Source organism: Microcaecilia unicolor, chromosome 13 (assembly GCF_901765095.1).
Source record: "Microcaecilia unicolor chromosome 13, aMicUni1.1, whole genome shotgun sequence".
NCBI lineage: Eukaryota > Metazoa > Chordata > Amphibia > Gymnophiona > Siphonopidae > Microcaecilia > Microcaecilia unicolor.
The window spans coordinates 24084176-24101713 of NC_044043.1; the positions used below are offsets into that span (position 1 = coordinate 24084176).

General features: G+C 49.8%; 1 protein-coding gene across 1 annotated transcript in view; it reads left to right on the top strand.

The window, feature by feature from the left end:
* The window catches only part of LOC115456472 (desmocollin-3-like), a 209431-nt gene that overhangs the window by 150963 nt on the left and 40930 nt on the right, over window positions 1–17538 (top strand). Inside the window, exon 13 of the mRNA XM_030185558.1 lies at window positions 1712–1945. Coding sequence (XP_030041418.1) covers window positions 1712–1945 — 234 coding nt within the window. The remainder of the gene's footprint in view (window positions 1–1711; window positions 1946–17538) is intronic.

The window sequence follows — 17538 nt, forward strand, 5'->3', positions numbered from 1 at the left end:
ACTTGGAAAAATCCAAAATCCCAGGAATAACATGTATAGAATGTTTATACGTTTGGGAAGCTTGCCAGGTGCCCTTGGCCTGGATTGGCCGCTGTCGTGGACAAGATGCTGGGCTCGATGGACCCTTGGTCTTTTCCCAGTATGGCATTACTTATGTACTTATATAGAAATGTAATTTTAATGATTATCCAAAGTCTCGCATTTGCTGTTTGTAACACTGCAGTGGAGATCAGGAATTGTCCTGTATGAATATAAGAGAAGTATAATCCGTCAGCCACGGTACCCAACGCCAATTATTTCCCATTTTTCACCAAAATTCGTAATTAAGTAATTGCTATTCTCATAGGAAATATATATTTTTATTTTATTTTTGTTGTTGTTGTTGTTACATTTGTACCCCGCACTTTCCCACTCATATATCTCTCATTCTTTGAATACTTCTTTGTTCCTAACCATGCTTCCTTTTTCTGCTCTGAGTTTTCTGATTACTAAAGCTACAGTCCTTTATAAAAAGAAAAAAAAAAGGCACAGGATTGCTTACTGGAGTTTTTACAACGAGGCTTTGACAAAGGCTTGGCACTATCTTCGCTTAAAGTTCTAATTGTGGCCTTGTCCTGTTTTGGGGGGTGCATTCAGAGGAAATCCCTAGCTTCTCATCCAGATAAGGGGCTTAAAGAGATGATAGCTTCCTCTTACCTGCTCGCCGACAAACCAGTGCCCGAAAGAGTGAAAGCGCACTTGGGTGGCTTCTTGGGTGGAGCGTTTCTTAGTCCTGCCATTGGAGATTTGTAAAGCAGCGACTTGGTCTTCCTTGCATTCCTTTTCGAAGCATTACAGATTGGATGTGCAGAGTCGTCAGGATGCAGTTTTTGGTGCATATGTTCTCACCAGCTAGTTTGCTGGGGTCCCTCCCATAAAGATACTGCTTTGTTACTTCCCATCAGTCACATTCTGGGCTGGTCCAAAGGGATGCTAAGGAAGGAGAAATTAGTTCTTGCCTGCTTTCCTTTAGTCCCTCCGGATCAGCCCAGACCCCTCCCGTGTATTATCCTATCTATATATTCATTATCTGAAAGTTTGTTTTTTCATGGAGAGCTGTGTTGTACGTTTGCTGTTAAGTTGTTGTTTTCAACACATAATAATAATAATAACAACAAAATACACAGTGTGTATACTTCAAGAGGCACATAAAGCGTGAGGCACATGCTCTTTGTTAGTGTGGTGCTGGTGGCTGCTCAGGTTCACAGATGCTTCTTTTCTTCTTCTGCTTTGTTACGATAATACTGGATCTCTCTCAAGCTGTCCAGGGCTCTTATTGGCTCTCTATCTAGAGTCAGAATTCTCAGTCTCCACCTGCTGGAAGGCGTGCACAACCCATCAGTCACATTCTGGGCTGGTCCGGAGGGACTAAAGGAAAGCAAATTAGCAGGTAAGAACTAGTTTCTCCTTGGATGACTTTGTTTGACAGTATTCTATCATTTCATATGTGCTGGAATGATTATACGACCCCAGAGGCAGGCATATCACCAAAACACAGTCCATGTCAGGTCTACAAATAAATATTGTTCCTTCATACCAATTCTTGAGACCCATTGTGCTGTTTTGTTGCGCTGATTCCCTCTCCTTCTTTGTTTTTCATTGTATTGTAGCAAGTAAGTACTAGTAAAGCAGGAATAACCATACTGAAGCATCTCTTGTGTTTTGTCCCTAGACACATCCATGCAACTTATAAAAATTGTTGATCTTCCAAGTAATACATATGACGTTCCTATTAACATAGTGGATCAACAAGGGTATGGAAGAACCCACTCTGTCAAAGTTCAAGTGTGTGACTGTCCTGATGGCATAAGTTGTGCTAGTCGTCGTGCATCAGGAAATATTAGCCTGGGCGTTTGGGCTATCCTTGCAATGATCCTAGCAGCATTAGTACTGTTAGCACTGCTATGTAAGTTAATGTGTGTGCGCCTTGTATGATGTTGTTTTTTTATATTCCCTAAAAATGCATATAGGAGGGAATTCCATAAATGCTGCTCAAAATTCGGTGCTGGAAAAAATTGTCACTAAGCACGATTCTGTAAAGCGCTCATGCCCTTTATAGAATCACGCTTGGCACCGATTCCCGCACTTAATTTTAGGTGCCAGACTTACATCTCCTGAAACCTGATGTGAATGCCAGTGCCCAAGTTAGGAAAGCTGAGGCTGTAATCTATAACTATGTGCAACTTTTCAGAGTGCCCCTGACCTGCCATGGCCACGCCCCCTTTGCCTTATAGAATAGTGTGCAAACAGATGCGCATGCAAATTGTAATGAGTGCCAATTAACTTCAATAATTGGTTGTTAGCACCCAGTTATTGATAGTTAAGAGCTTGTTACTCAATTAATTTGCACATGCAAATCTGGGCACCATGCTGATTGCCTCAGTTGTGCTAGTCATGCAGCAAAAAGTGGTGCCTTTATGCATATAGTTAGCTGGAGCATTGAGAGTAATTATTACCCACCTCATTCTGGGCTCCTTTCACTAAGTTGCGGGAAGCGCTAGTGCATTCTTACCACAACTTTGGTAAAAGCCCAGTATGTGCATACAAACTGGAGCCCAACCAAAATTGTGGCACTTTTGCTGTGATTGGCGGGGATCCCTAAACCCCACCAGCTGAAAACTTCCTCCTCTTTGGTCAGCCAGTGCTTTTCCAAACAGCAGCCAGCAGCATTTGCCTTGAGCTGACGACATTCCAGCACTGGTTGCCCAAGGAGGAGGAAATCTTCAGACTGGTGGGATTTGGGAATACCTGCTACCTCAGGTATTTAATATTTTACTTTGGCAGGTAGACAGAGCCAGGAGGAACAAATTCCGTGCCCACTCACCTTGGGCTTAGGCCCACCCAAAATTGGCTGTAAAAAATGTTTCTTAATTTTTCTCTGTGGGGGCATGACAGTGTGAATCAGTTAATGCAGCCACATTACTGATTAGCACAGGAGCATGTACAAAATAGGTGGTACGGGTTCATGCACTAATATTTGGTTATAGCCATGTGCTAATAGTAACATTAGCACTTTTCAGTATGAGATCTTCCTCCTGATGCAACTTCCTCTGCGAAATTAGCAGCCCTTGTCAGGGTGTTTGTGAGGACTGTACCTGAATTTGAAAGTCTTTGGAAAGGAATGATAAATTGAGTGAATCTTCTAAAAAAAATTTTAATTTATAAGTCGTCTTTATTTAGATTTCACTCTTGACAATATACAATATTTGACAAACTGAGTCCAGATAGCATTAGCACCATGAAGTACAGTTTGCGAGTACAACTTTACATCCTTATGTGTCCTTTATAAACTTCAGTATTTATAATATGTTTTCAAATTAAACAACCCTCCCATCCCGGAACCCTCCCTATCCCAACCTCCTCCCCCCCCCCCCCCCCACCCAACTAATGAACCATTTCAGAATTCCGTGCACTCACAAACATTTCTTGCATTCTAAACAGTGTTTGCAGCATTAACAAAAAGCTTCCATACCGAGTGCCATTTATTTGTCTGATGCTTTCTAGCTGCCAACAGCCTTTCCATCTCACACACATATTTCAGTTTGTTATGCCATTTCACAACTGAAGGTACCCCCCCCCCTCCCGTTTGTTTCCAGTGTTGGGCAATTGTCACTCGAGCCACACCTGTCATCTGCTTCAGCAGCTGATGTTGACAAGACTTTAAGCCATCCACTTTTGTGGCAAAAAGGAACACCTCAGGCGCCCATGGGATAGAAGACCCTAACCAGGCCTGCATCCTACTATACTACTACTACTACTACTTAACATTTCTAGAGCGCTACTAGGGTTACGCAGCGCTGTACAAAATAAACAAAGAAGGACAGTCCCTGCTCAAAGGAGCTTACAATCTAAGGAACGAAATATCAAGTTGGGCAGTCTAGGTTTCCTGGGCAGAGGTGTAGAGGTTAGGTGCCGAAGGCGACATTGAAGAGGTGGGCTTTAAGCAGAGATTTGAAGATGGGCAGGGAGGGGGCCTGGCGTATGGGCTCGGGGAGTTTGTTCCACGCGTGGGGTGAGGCGAGGCGAGGCAAAAAGGGCGGAGTCTGGAGTTGGCGGTGGTGGAGAAGGGTACGGAAAGGAGGGATTTGTCGTAAGGGGAGATGAGGGTTGAGAGGTAAGGAGGGGCTGCAGATCGAGTACATTTGTAGGTTAGTAGCAGAAGCTTGAAATGAATGCGGTACCTGATCAGAAGCCAATGAAGTGACTTGAGGAGAGGGGTGGTATGAGTGTATTGGTTCAGGCGGAAGATAAGACGTGCGGCAGAGTTCTGAACGGACTGAAGGGGGGATAGGTGGCTAAGTGGGAGACCAGTGAGGAGCAGGTTGCAGTAGTCAAGGCGAGAGGTAACGAGGGAGTGGATGAGAGTTCGGGTGGTGTGCTCAGAGAGGAAAGGGCGGATTTTGCTAATGTTATAGAGGAAGAAGCGACAGGTCTTGGCTATCTGCTGGATGTGCGCAGAGAAGGAGAGGGAGGAGTCGAAGATGACACCGAGGTTGCGGGCAGAAGAGACGGGGACAATGAGGGTGTTATCAACCGAAATAGAGAGTGGAGGTAGAGGAGAAGTGGAGGTAGAGGAGGTGGGTTTGGGTGGGAAGACAAGAAGTTCGGTCTTGGCCATGTTCAGTTTCAGGTGGCGGTTGGACATCCAGGCAGCAATGTCGGATAAGCAGGCCGATACTTTGGCCTGGGTTTCCGCAGTGATGTCAGGTGTGGAGAGATAAAGCTGGGTGTTGTCAGCATAAAGGTGATACTGGAAGCCATGAGATGAGATCAGGGAGCCCAGGGAAGAGGTGTAGATAGAGAAAAGAAGGGGTCCAAGGACAGAACCCTGAGGGACTCCAACAGAGAGCGGGATAGGGGTGGAGGAAGAACCATGAGAGTGTACTCTGAAGGTACAATGGGAGAGATAAGAGGAGAACCAGGAGAGGACAGAGCCCTGGAACCCAAAAGAGGACAGTGTGTCCAGAAGTAAGTTGTGATTGACAGTGTCAAAGGCGGCGGATAGGTCGAGGAGAATGAGGATGGAGTAATGACCTTTGGATTTGGCGAGGAACAGGTCATTACAGACTTTGGATAATGCCGTTTCTGGGCTACAATGCAATAAATTTAAAACAAATCGGAGAAAATTTTTCTTCACTCACACGTGTAATTAAACTCTGGAATTCATTGCCAGAGAATGTCATAAAGGCGGTTAGCTTAGCGGAGTTTAGAAAAGGTTTGGCTGGCTTCCTAAAGGAAAAGTCCACAGACCGTTATTAAATGGACTTGGGGAAAATCCACTATTTCTGGGATAAGCAGTATAAAATGTTTTGTACATTTTTGGGACCTTGCCGGGTAATTTGTGACCTGGATTGGCCACTGTTGGAAACAGGATGCTGGGCTCGATGGACCTTTGGTCTTTCCCAGTATGGCAATACTTATGTACTTATGTGAAGTGGGCGAAAGCCAGATTGAAGCGGATCGAGGATGGTATGAGAGGCGAGAAAATCAATGCAACGGCTGTGAACGGCGCGTTCAAGTATTTTGGAGAGGGAAGGGTAGGAGGGAGATGGGGCGGTAGTTGGAGGGACAGGTAGGGTCAAGTGAAGGTTTTTTGAGGAGAGGTGTGACAACAGCATGCTTGAAGGTGTCGGGGACAGTTGCGGTGGAGAGAGAGAGGTTGAGGATATGACAGATGGGAGGGGTGATAGTAGGAGAGATGGTGACAAGTAAGTTGGTGGGAATGGGGTCTGAGGAACAGGTGGTGCATTTCGAGGAGGAGAGAAGATGGGCGGTTTCCTCTTCTGTGATATCAGGAAAAGAGGAGAAGGAGGCATGGGTTGATTGGTTGAGTGGGTGATTGGTTGAGTGGGTGATAGGATGAAGAGGAGGAGAAGGTTTAGAGGTGAATTCGAGGTTGATCTTCTGGATCTTGTCGCGGAAGTAATCAGCCAGTGATTGAGGAGAGAGTGAGGGGGGGATGGGAGCGGAGGGCACTTTGAGGAGGGAGTTGAGGGTGGCAAAGAGACGACGAGGGTTAGAGCTGAGAGAATTAGTCAAGTGAGTGTAGTAGTCCTGTTTGGCGAGGAATAGGGATGAACCGCCTTCCAAAATGCTTTAACTTTACTGCAGTTCCACCAGAGGTGCCCCATGGTGCCACGCTTTCCACACCCCCTCCAGCACAAACCTGATAAGGTTGGGTACATGCGCCGGAGGCAATCTGGAGTTAGGCAGTGCCGTAGCAAGGGTGGCTGACACCCCGGGGCGGGTCGCCGCTGCGCACCCCCCCCCCCCGGGTGCAGCACGGCACGCACCCCCCCTCCGCGACGCACCCCCCCCCCTCCGGAGCGACCCCCCCCCCCCCCCCTCCGCTGATTCCCTGCTCTCTCTGTCCCGGAACAGGAAGTAACCTGTTCCGGGGCAGAGGGAGCAGGGAGCCAGTGGGGCCAACACCCCCCCCCCCCCCAGCGCGTGCACCCGGGGCGGACCGCCCCTCCCGCCCCCCCTTCCTACGCCACTGGAGTTAGGTACCATATAAATAGTACTTTCACTGCGTTCTTTTTAAGTGTCACATATGTGGAAACACCCAACACCGCCCGCTCAATTCTCTCCCACCCCCGGTCACCCAGTGTCACTCCCAATTCCTTTTCCCACCCCCTCCTGTGGTTACTGTAGATCGGGACCTGTGCGCTTACACACCTATATAGGCTACCAATCAAGCCTCGGGATATGGTTAATTTTTCACAGATCACCTCTAGGGGAGTTTTTTCCTTCTGGATCACCAGGCACACTGCCGCAGTTCGGAGGAAGTGTGATAATTGGCAGTATGCAAACTCATCCCCTTCCACCCCAGGGAACTCTGTTTTTAGGGCTGCAAGTTTAAGCAAGGTAGTTCCGTTGAACATTTGGCCCCATGTACGCAATCCTTCTCCATACCACCTAGTAAAGACCCCTTTCGTGTTCCCTGGCAGGAACAGGGGATTGTACGCGATTGGAGTCAAATGAGAGAGTACACAGCGGCCCCCTTGAAACAACTTATCCCAGTAGTGAAGAGTAACCTCCAACGAAGAGCACACCCCCCCCTCATAGAACGAAAGGGCCTCGGCAGCTACATAAGTGCCCCCAATGGCGTAGGCCCCAGGGATTGTTGCTCTGTATGCACCCACTGTCGGTCTGGGTAGTCTTGGTACCATTCTATAGCTGCCTTTCCCTGGGCCACCCAGGGAAAGAGTGGCCTAGTGGTTAGGGTGGTGGCCTAGTGGTTAGGGTGGTGGACTTTGGTCCTGGGGAACTGAGGAACTGAGTTTGATTCCCACTTCAGGCACAGGCAGCTCCTTGTGACTCTGGGCAAGTCACTTAACCCTCCATTGCCCCATGTAAGCCGCATTGAGCCTGCCATGAGTGGGAAAGCGCGGGGTACAAATGTAACAAAACAAATAAAAATAGTACCAAAGTAGGTTCGGGACCCCCAGACCTCCCTTCTTCCTATCCTGGTACAGCAGGGTACGCGATAACCTTGGATGCTTTCCTGCCCAGATGAAGCGCACAATTCGGTCCTGTAAGGATGCAAGGAATCGCCTGGGCATCATCACAGGCAGCACTTGGAACAGATACAGGAGACGAGGCAGCACATTCATCTTAATAGTAGCTATCTGTCCAAACCAAGAGGTCTCCAGCTCAACCCATCTCTCCATATCCTCAGCAATGGCTTTGACCAGCTCTTTATAGTTAGCCGTGAAAAGCTCTGATAAATTCGAGGTTATGTTTACCCCCAGATATCTAACCTGCCGACAGGCCCATCGAAATGGGAAGGACACCTTTAACTGTGTCACTGTTTCAGTAGGCAGTGTAACATTGAGAGCCTCAGACTTTGCCATGTTAACTTTAAATCCAGACATCGCATAGTATTCATCAATAATTTGAAGAAGTCTAGGAAATGTTGACAGGGGCTTAGTCACATGTAGCAGGACGTCATCCACAAACAATGCAATTTTATGTGTTCTCCCACCCACTAGGACCCCCGAAATCTCTGAGTCTTGTCATATCCGTGATGCAAACGGCTCCATAACCATCGTAAATAATAGAGGTGAAAGGGGGCACCCCTGCCGTGTGCCTCTATGCAATGTAAACAATTTGGAGTGACCTCCATTAATTTTAACACAGGCTCTGGGCGAGTTGTAAAACGCCTGTACCCACCCCCGAAAATTTATGCCGAATCCCAAGCCCTCCAACACCTTATACATGAAAGCCCAGTGGATCCGATCGAAGGCCTTCTCAGCGTCTAAGCTGAGAAGACACAAAGGTCTCCGGTTTCTCTTTGCCAGATACATGAGATCCAACGTGCGCTGGGCGTTGTCCATCGCCTTTCGATGAGACACAAAGCCTACTTGATCCGGGTGCACTAGTGTCGGTAACAAAGGTGTCAACCAGTTTGCCAGCACCTTTGCCAATATTTTAACATCTGCATTTAGCACAGATATAGGCCTGTAGGAGCCACACTCTCCATGATCTTTACCTGGCTTAGGTATCACTGCTATCCAGGCCTCAAGCATTGTGGGAGGCAATGTCCCCCCCGACCCCCACTTGATTGAACAGATCTGCAAGCAACGGAGCCATCTCAGGTGCAAACTTCCTATAGAATTCATTAGGAAAGCCGTCGAGTCCAGGGGACTTACAAGAAGGCATACCGCCTATGGCCTCCAGAACTTCCTGTGGAGTGATCGGTTTCTCAAATAATTCGCTATGCTGCCTAGACAACGGAGAAAGCTCACTTTCTCACAGAAACTTCTCAACAGATTCTAGGGAGGGATTGATCTCCTGTTCATAGAGTGCTTGGTAGTACTCTCTAAATCGTGCACGAATATGTTTAGCTTTACTCAGTAAGTCACCAGTAGCATCTCTCACTTGTTTGAATGTTCTGCCCACTCGTTGCCTACGTAGCCGTATTGCCAAAAGACGCCCGGCTTTATTTGCAAACTCATAGAATCTCAGCCCCTGTCTTGCTTGCAGCAAAGCAAGCTGCTCTGAATATATGGAGTCCATCCTCAGTCTCTCTTTACACAACTCCTGCCACACCTGTGGTGACCCATCTGCCTTATGTTGCTGCTCTAAGCGATGTATTTTCACCTGACAGGCTGCTATCTGTGCCCTACGAGCTTTTGAACGTGTGCTAGCTAATTTCAAGAAATACCCTCGGGAAACCGCTTTCATAGCGTCCCACACTACTGGCATTGGGGGGCCAGAGTCGACATTAAACTCCAAGTATTCTTTTAGCATCTGTCTATATACATAGTAACATAGTAGATAACGGCAGAAAAAGACCTGCACGGTCCATCAAGTCTGCCCAACAAGATAAACTCATATGTGCTACTTCTTGTGTATACCTTACCTCAGGCTGCTTGTTCTCACGACTGGGTTGACATCCACGGCAGCCCCCAGCAACCGGAAGAAAACTTCGCAGGCGGTCGCGCACGCAGGGCACGCCCACCGTGCATGCGCGGCCGTCTTCCCGCCTGTGCGCGACCGTTCACGCTCAGTTCTTTTCTATTCCACGCTGGAGAGAGACGTGTTCTCTCTTAGTCAGCCCCGGAAACCGGATTGCGGCCTAGCCGCGGTTTTTCTCTTTTAGATTACGCGTTTGCGTGTTTTTTCTACAAAAAAAAGGCATTTCCTCGTCGTTTTTAGCCGCGAAGGCGCGTCATCGCGGCCTTGTGGCCGCGCGGTCATTTCTTCTTTTTTGGGTGTGCTATTCACCGCCACCATCAAAGATTTTGACTTCGCCGACGTGATTTTTCCGTCGATGTCCTCGAAGGTCCCGAGCGGATTCAAAAAGTGTGGGCGGTGTGGCCGGCAGATCTCGCAGACCGATACTCACGCTTGGTGTCTCCAGTGCCTCGGCCCGGAGCATAATTCCAAGACGTGCACCTTGTGTCTTGGCTTAAGGAAGCGGACACAGGTGGCGAGGCAAGTTCTACGGGACCGTCTTTTTGGAACTTGTGCCGGCCCTTCAACATTGACCTCTACGGCATCGGTGTCGATGGCCGGGTCTTCGGTACCGGTACCGATGTCGACGAAGTCGGCGCCGACTCTGGCACTGACCCCAGGAGTACAGGTACCTTTGGTGTCGCTGCGTCAGTCCGCGGGTACCTCGGTACCGTCTCCTGGACCCGAGCAGCTCCCGGCACCGGCACCCGCACCGGCCCCTCTGCCTTTCCCGACAGCGGGCCTTGACGAGTGCCTCCGAGCCATCCTTCCCGGGATCCTGGAAGGGCTGATGCGCCAGGCTCTGCCGGCACCGGGGGTGCTTGCGCCCCCGGCGCCGTTAATGGAGGCACCTGTGGGCTCTGGCCCGATGCTGAGGCCTCCGACGCCACTTGCGGTACCAGTGTCGACCGCCACGCAGGTGGAGTCCCCGTCAACGTCGATGAAGGGAGCTTCGTCCCCGCTGGCGCGGGAGTCCACTGCTCGACGCCATCATCGAGGACGTGGTTCCTCGCAGTCGAGACGGGGCCCGGTTGAGGTCTGAGCTGAGAGAGCTTATGTCCGACACCGAGGAGGAGGCCTCATGGGGAGAGGAGGAGGACCCCAGATATTTCTCCCCAAAGGAGTCTGTGGGCCTTCCCTCCGACCCCACTCCTTCACCGGAGAGGAAGCTCTCGCCTCCTGAGAGCCTCTCCTTTGCCTCTTTTGTCAGGGATATGTCCATCTGCATTTCCTTTCCCGTGGTTACTGTGGATGAGCCGAGGGCGGAGATGCTTGAAGTCCTCGACTATCCATCACCACCTAGAGAGTCTTCCACGGTGCCATTGCACAATATCCTTAAGGAGACACTGCTTCGGAACTGGTTGAAGCCACTATCTAATCCCACCATCCCCAAGAAAGCGGAGTCCCAATACAGGATCCACTCAGACCCAGAGTTGATGCGGCCTCAATTGCCTCATGACTCGGCGGTCGTGGACTCTGCTCTCAAGAGGGCACAGAGTTCGAGGGATACCGCCTCGGCGCCCCCTGGGCGGGAGTCTCGCACTCTGGACTCGTTTGGGAGGAAGGCCTACCAATCTTCCATGCTCGTGACCCGCATCCAATCATACCAGCTCTACACGAGCATCCACATGCAGAACAATGTGCGGCAACTGGCGGACCTGGTCGACAAGCTCCCTCCGGAGCAGTCCAGGCCCTTTCAGGAGCTGGTCAGGCAGCTGAAAGCGTGCAGAAAGTTCCTGTCCAGGGGTATCTGACACCTGTGATGTGGCATCTCGAGCTGCGGCCCAAGGTATAGTGATGCGCAGACTCTCATGGCTGCGTGCCTCTGACCTGGACAACCGCACCCAGCAGCGACTAGCGGATGTCCCTTGCCGGGGGGATAACATTTTCGGCGAGAAGGTCGAGCAGTTGGTGGACCAACTACACCAGCGGGAAACCGCTCTCGACAAGCTCTCCCACTGGGCGCCTTCAGCATCCACCTCTGCAGGTGGACGTTTTTCCCGGGCCCGGCAGGCTGCACCCTACGCCTACAGCAAGCGCAGGTACACCCAGCCGGCCCGAAGGCCTCCTCAGGCACAGGGACAGTACCAGCGCGCTCGTTCCCGTCAACAGCGTACGCCTAAGCAGCCCCCTGTGCCTCCACAGCAAAAGCAGGGGATGGGCTTTTGACTGGATCCATGGGAACATAGCCACCATCAAAGTATCCGTAACGGACGACCTGCCAGTCAGGGGGAGGTTGAAAGTTTTTCACCAAAGGTGGCCTCTCATAACCTCCGACCAGTGGGTTCTCCAAATAGTGCGGTGCGGATACACCCTGAATTTGGTCTCCACTCCGCCAAATTGCCCACCGGGAGCCCAATCCTTCAGCTCCCATCACAAGCAGGTACTTGCAGAGGAACTCTCCGCCCTTCTCAGCGCCAATGCGGTCGAGCCCGTACCACCCGGGCAGGAAGGCAGGGATTCTATTCCAGGTACTTCCTTTTGGAAAAGAAAACAGGGGGGATGCGCCCCATCCTAGACCTGAGAGGCCTGAACAAATATCTGGTCCGAGAAAAGTTCAGGATGCTTTCCTTGGGCACCCTTCTACCCATGATTCAGAAAGAAGATTGGCTATGTTCCCTGGATTTAAAGGACGCTTACACTCACATCCCGATACTGCCAGCTCACAGACAGTATCTCCGATTCCGTCTAGGGACACGGCACTTTCAGTATTGTGTGCTGCCCTTTGGGCTCGCCTCTGCACCACGGGTGTTCACGAAGTGTCTCGTGGTGGTTGCGGCATATCTATGCAAACTAGGGGTGCACGTGTTCCCGTATCTTGACGATTGGCTGGTCAAGAGCACCTCAGAGGCAGGAGCTCTTCGGTCTATGCAGTGCACTATTCACCTTCTGGAGCTGCTGGGGTTTGTGATAAATTACCCGAAGTCCCGTCTCCAGCCAGTCCAATCTCTGGAATTCATAGGAGCTCTGCTGAATTCTCAGACGGCTCAGGCCTTTCTTCCCAAAGCGAGGGCGCACAATCTCCTGTCCCTCGCTTCCCAGACCAGAGCGTCTCAGCAGGTCACAGCTCGGCAGATGTTGAGACTCCTGGGCCATATGGCCTCTACGGTTCATGTGACTCCCATGGCTCGCCTTCACATGAAATCTGCTCAATGGACCCTAGCTTCCCAGAGGTGCCAAGCCACCGGGAATCTAGAAGATGTCATCTGCCTGTCCGTCAGTTGCCGCAATTCGCTGCACTGGTGGACGATTCGGACCAATTTGACCCTGGGACGTCCATTCCAAATTCCGCAGCCCACGAAGGTGCTGACGACGGATGCATCTCGCCTGGGGTGGGGAGCTCATGTCGATGGGCTCCACACCCAGGGACTGTGGTCCCTCTAGGAACAAGATCTTCAGATCAACCTCCAGGAGCTCCGAGCGGTCTGGAACGCACTGAAGGCCTTCAGGGATCGGCTGTCCTACCAAATCATCCAAATTCGGACAGACAATCAGGTTGCAATGTATTACATCAACAAGCAGGGGGGCACCGGATCTCACCCCCTGTGTCAGGAAGCCGTCAGGATGTGGCGTTGGGCTTGTCAGTTTGGCATGCTTCTCCAAGCCACATACCTGGCAGGCGTAAACAACAGTCTGGCCGACAGACTGAGCAGAGTCATGCAACCGCACGAGTGGTCGCTCCATTCCAGAGTGGTACGCAAGATCTTCCGAGAGTGGGGCACCCCCTCGGTGGACTTTTTCGCCTCTCAGACCAATCACAAGCTGCCTCTGTTCTGTTCCAGACTACAGGCGCATGGCAGACTGGCTACGGCCACCGCCTTGTCACACTGTTTCGTCGCCTTCAGATCCTCAGATACTATCACCCCAAGATCCCTCTCCCCGTCCGTAACTATCAGACTCTCCCCGCCTAACACATACTTCTCCTGTGGATTTCTACTCCCTCCACCACCTTCCCCTCCTGCAATAAACTAGTGTTTAATGTCCATCTCTTATCTTTAAGCTCAGGTCGAATATTTGGCAAAGTAACCCACACTGGGGCGTGGGCTGATATCCAGGAGTGGCCTAGTGGTTAGGGTGATGGACTTTGGTCCTGGGGAACTGAGGAACTGAGTTTGATTCCCACTTCAGGCACAGGCAGCTCCTTGTGACTCTGGGCAAGTCACTTAACCCTCTATTGCCCCATGTAAGCCGCATTGAGCCTGCCATGAGTGGGAAAGCACGGGGTACAAATGTAACAACAAACATTCTACCAATTTGGTGTCCAGAAAGATATAGTCAATTCGGGAGTATGAATTATGCACAGGTGAATAGTAAGTGTAGTCCCTTTCTGTGCTATGTGTCAGCCTCCACAGGTCCAGAGCACCAAGTGAATATGCCAGGGACCCCAACGCTTGTGACTCTTTTTTCCCCTCTCTCCTTGCTACCCCTGTTCGATCCAACCCAGGGTTTACCACTGCATTAAAATCGCCCCCCAATATTAGGGACATCAAGGAATTCCAAACTCTAGTAAAGAAATCCACCTGTCCACTATTAGGTGCATAAATTGAAGCCACCGTTAGATTCACCTGGTCCAATTTTAAATGTAGAAAGATGAATCGTCCCCCTGGATCCCTTTTGATCTGTTCTACTCGTGCCGCCATAGAGTCGTGCATCAATAACATAGTAACATAGTAGATGACGGCAGAAAAAGACCTGCATGGTCCATCCAGTCTGCCCAAGACAAACTCATATGTGTATTCCTTACCTTGAATTTGTACCTGTCCTTTTCAGGGCACAGACCGTATAAGTCTGCCCAGCAGTATTTCCCGCCTCCCAACCACCAGTCCCGCCTCCCATCATCGGCTCTGGTACAGACCGTATAAGTCTGCCCTCCCCTATCCTAGCCTCCCAACCACCAACCCCTCTTCCCCCCACCTGCTCCGCCACCCAATTTCAGCTAAGCTTCTGAGGATCCATTCCTTATGCACAGGATTCCTTTATGCATATCCCACGCATGTTTGAACTCCGTTACCGTTTTCATCTCCACCACCTCCCGCGGGAGGGCATTCCAAGCGTCCACCACCCTCTCCGTGAAAAAATACTTCCTGACATCTTTCCTGAGTCTGCCCCCCTTCAATCTCATTTCTTGTCCTCTCGTTCTACCGCCTTCCCATCTCCGGAAAAGATATCGCTACACCCCCTTTCTTTGAAACCCCCGCTGACGCACAGTATGTTCCTGAATAACCTGGGCAAGAGAGGTACCGTTCATGCTTGCGACGCAAGTGCGTCTCCTGCAGCAACACTATATGTGGCTTAAGTTGTAGCAATTCCCTATAAAGTTTCTGCCTCTTTTGTGGCATGTTCAGTCCCTTAACATTATAGGATACTATTTTCAAATCTGTGTCCATTACATAATGTTGTTGAAGCAATTAACCAACACAAACATCACACCTCGTTGTTTCCCTATGTGAGTGATGTGCGTCTGTGACCTCAAGTTGGGACCCCTACCTCCCCCTTCCCCCTCTCCCTGTCCCATCCCTACCCATTCCCCACCCCCACCCCCCCCAAAACATCCCCCACATTAGCACCAACCAGAGGCACTAACCCTCTGGATGGGATTCAAGGAAGTTATTCACCGCACTCACATCACCCCAGCCTCACGACCCTCCCCCCCTCGCCCCTTAATAGTCCTTCCCTTATCGAACATCAGTCCCTTCCACACATCCCTCTCAACATACCAAAACACCCTCGTCTTCATTAATACACCCTTCCTCTTCTTTTTGTCCCCCCCTTCATACAGCATACAGCTCACACGCACCCCGCATCACATGAATCTGCAGGCCTTAATTCAGTACATAAGCTAACCCCAAACCGATTACATTTCTTAGAACAAAACAGTGGTAGCTTAAACTTTATACTAGTTACCCCGGTGTACAGTCTTTGTGTCATCGTTCCAGCTCAGTCCAGTCAGCGCTTGGTTTTACCCCTCCTGGACGGTCCAGGAACGCGCTGCCAGCCCTGGAGTTTGGCCCGTGTTGCAGACGCCATCTCTCCTGGCGGGGTCGAAGAGCTCACCAACTCTGCTGCGTGCTGGGCCTCCCAAGCCTCCAGTACTGTGCGCACTCGATATTTACTTCCCTTCAATGTAAAGTTCAGAGAAAAGGGAAATCCCCATCTGTATTGCAGTTGATGTTTAAGTAGAATATCCAGAGCTGGTCTCATCTGGCGTCGCTGTTGCAAGGTGTACTGCGATAAATCTTGGTATACCAAAATCTTCGCCCCTCTGAATTCGAAATTCTGTGCCTTTCGTGCACAGGCCATGATCTTCTCCTTAATTTCGTATCTATGAAAGCGCACGATGATATCGCGCACCTGTTATTCTTTTCGTGCACCCAGCGCTCTATGGGCTCTATCAAGTTCCACCGGTGTCTCGCCCGCCTCTTGGCCCAGCAGTGTTGCGCACATGGTTTGCGTGATCACCAGGACATCCTCCGTGTCCCCCCCTTCAGGGACTTTGCGAAACCGGAGATTGTTTCGGCGGCCTCTATTCTCCAGATCATCCAGTTTATATTCGAGATCCGAATTCTTTTTTTCCAGCTCGTGCAACAGGGTGGTGTGTTCAGTCAGGGTCTCTGAATGCTCCTCCAACTTAAGTTCAGCGTCCTCCACCCTGCCCCCAGCTTGCGGAGGTCTGCGCTCAGCGAATTCATGCGTTCCAGGATTTCATCTTTTGAATGTTTGATCTCTTCTTGGATATTTGATAAAAATTTACGCAGTTCGCTGAATATTCCTTTTTTGGAGGGCGGGTTGCGAGTCTCAGCTAGTGACAAGGCTGAGTCAGAGTCAGAGGGTGTGGCGCGTTCGGGAGACTCGTGGCGCTTAGCGGGTTTCCCAGCCATGCTTTTCTTGAACCGCTCGCCTTCCTTCTTGCACGTCGCGGGTGTTTTGCTCATAGCAGTCTTTGTGCAAGGGAAGCTTCAGATAGCCTTTTTCCTCCCGTTTTCTCCCACTTTCATCAGACTTTTAACACTTTTTTCAGGCACTGAGAGACGGAGCTACGGGACTAGGCTGCCATTTCGCTCGATGACATCACTTCCTCCCTTCTAAAATTTTCAAAGTCAAATTAATCATGGGAGAAGGATGAAGGATGGAAGATAACTTTTCTTTTTACTTTTCAGTGCAGTCCCTTTTTTTTAACTCTTTACTTTGAGCTATATTTTCTTCTTTTTTTATATTTGGTAATATTCTGTTAACAGCCATTTTTCTCCCAAGTGGCATTTTTTTGTGGGTTCTCTTTTTCCAAGATTACACAAGAAACCTATAATAGTATTTGACTTGTATGGGAATGTGATATATTCATGTGGCCTGACTGCCTTTGAGGTTTTATTTTTAAACTTTTGCAATAGCTTTTGGTCCACTGAACTGATTTATAGCAATTGATATTTCCTTAGCGTCCCTCCGGACCGGACCAGGATTGGACTGATGGGTTGTGCTCGCCTACCAGCAGGTGGAGACTGAGAAAAAACTCTGACTCTAGAGAGCCAATAGGAGCCCTGGCCATGTGACCTTAGCCTCAGTATTTTCTCAGTCTCCCAGCAGGTAGGAAGTGAGCCCATTAGTCTCTCTCCTTTTCTCTTTAGATATTACAGATATTTGTGATAATTCTTCTGTGCCTGGAATCTTATTTAGAGGCTTGACAGGGTTTCCTTTCTCTTCTTTCTTTGACAGCCTCGGGGGTGTTAAACTCGGGTGTCTCGAGTCCACCCCCCTTCCTCCCCATCTCCCTGGCTTAGCAGGGAAGGGCCGTCCCTTTCTCTGGAAAGGTGTACCGTCTTTGGGAGAGGCAGCCACTTTTAACAGGTAGCTGCTTTAAAAGAATTAAATCAAATAAAAGGAAATTCAAAGAAGCAGCCTTTCTTTCCCCAGACTTCTAACGAGCAGGCAGCTCCAGTGTTTTATTATGATTGAGGGGTTATAAAAAAAAAAAAAACAAACAGAAGAAAATAATTCAGTATCTGTGACTTTAAACAGCGATTTTTCTCGTCAGATTTAATTTCC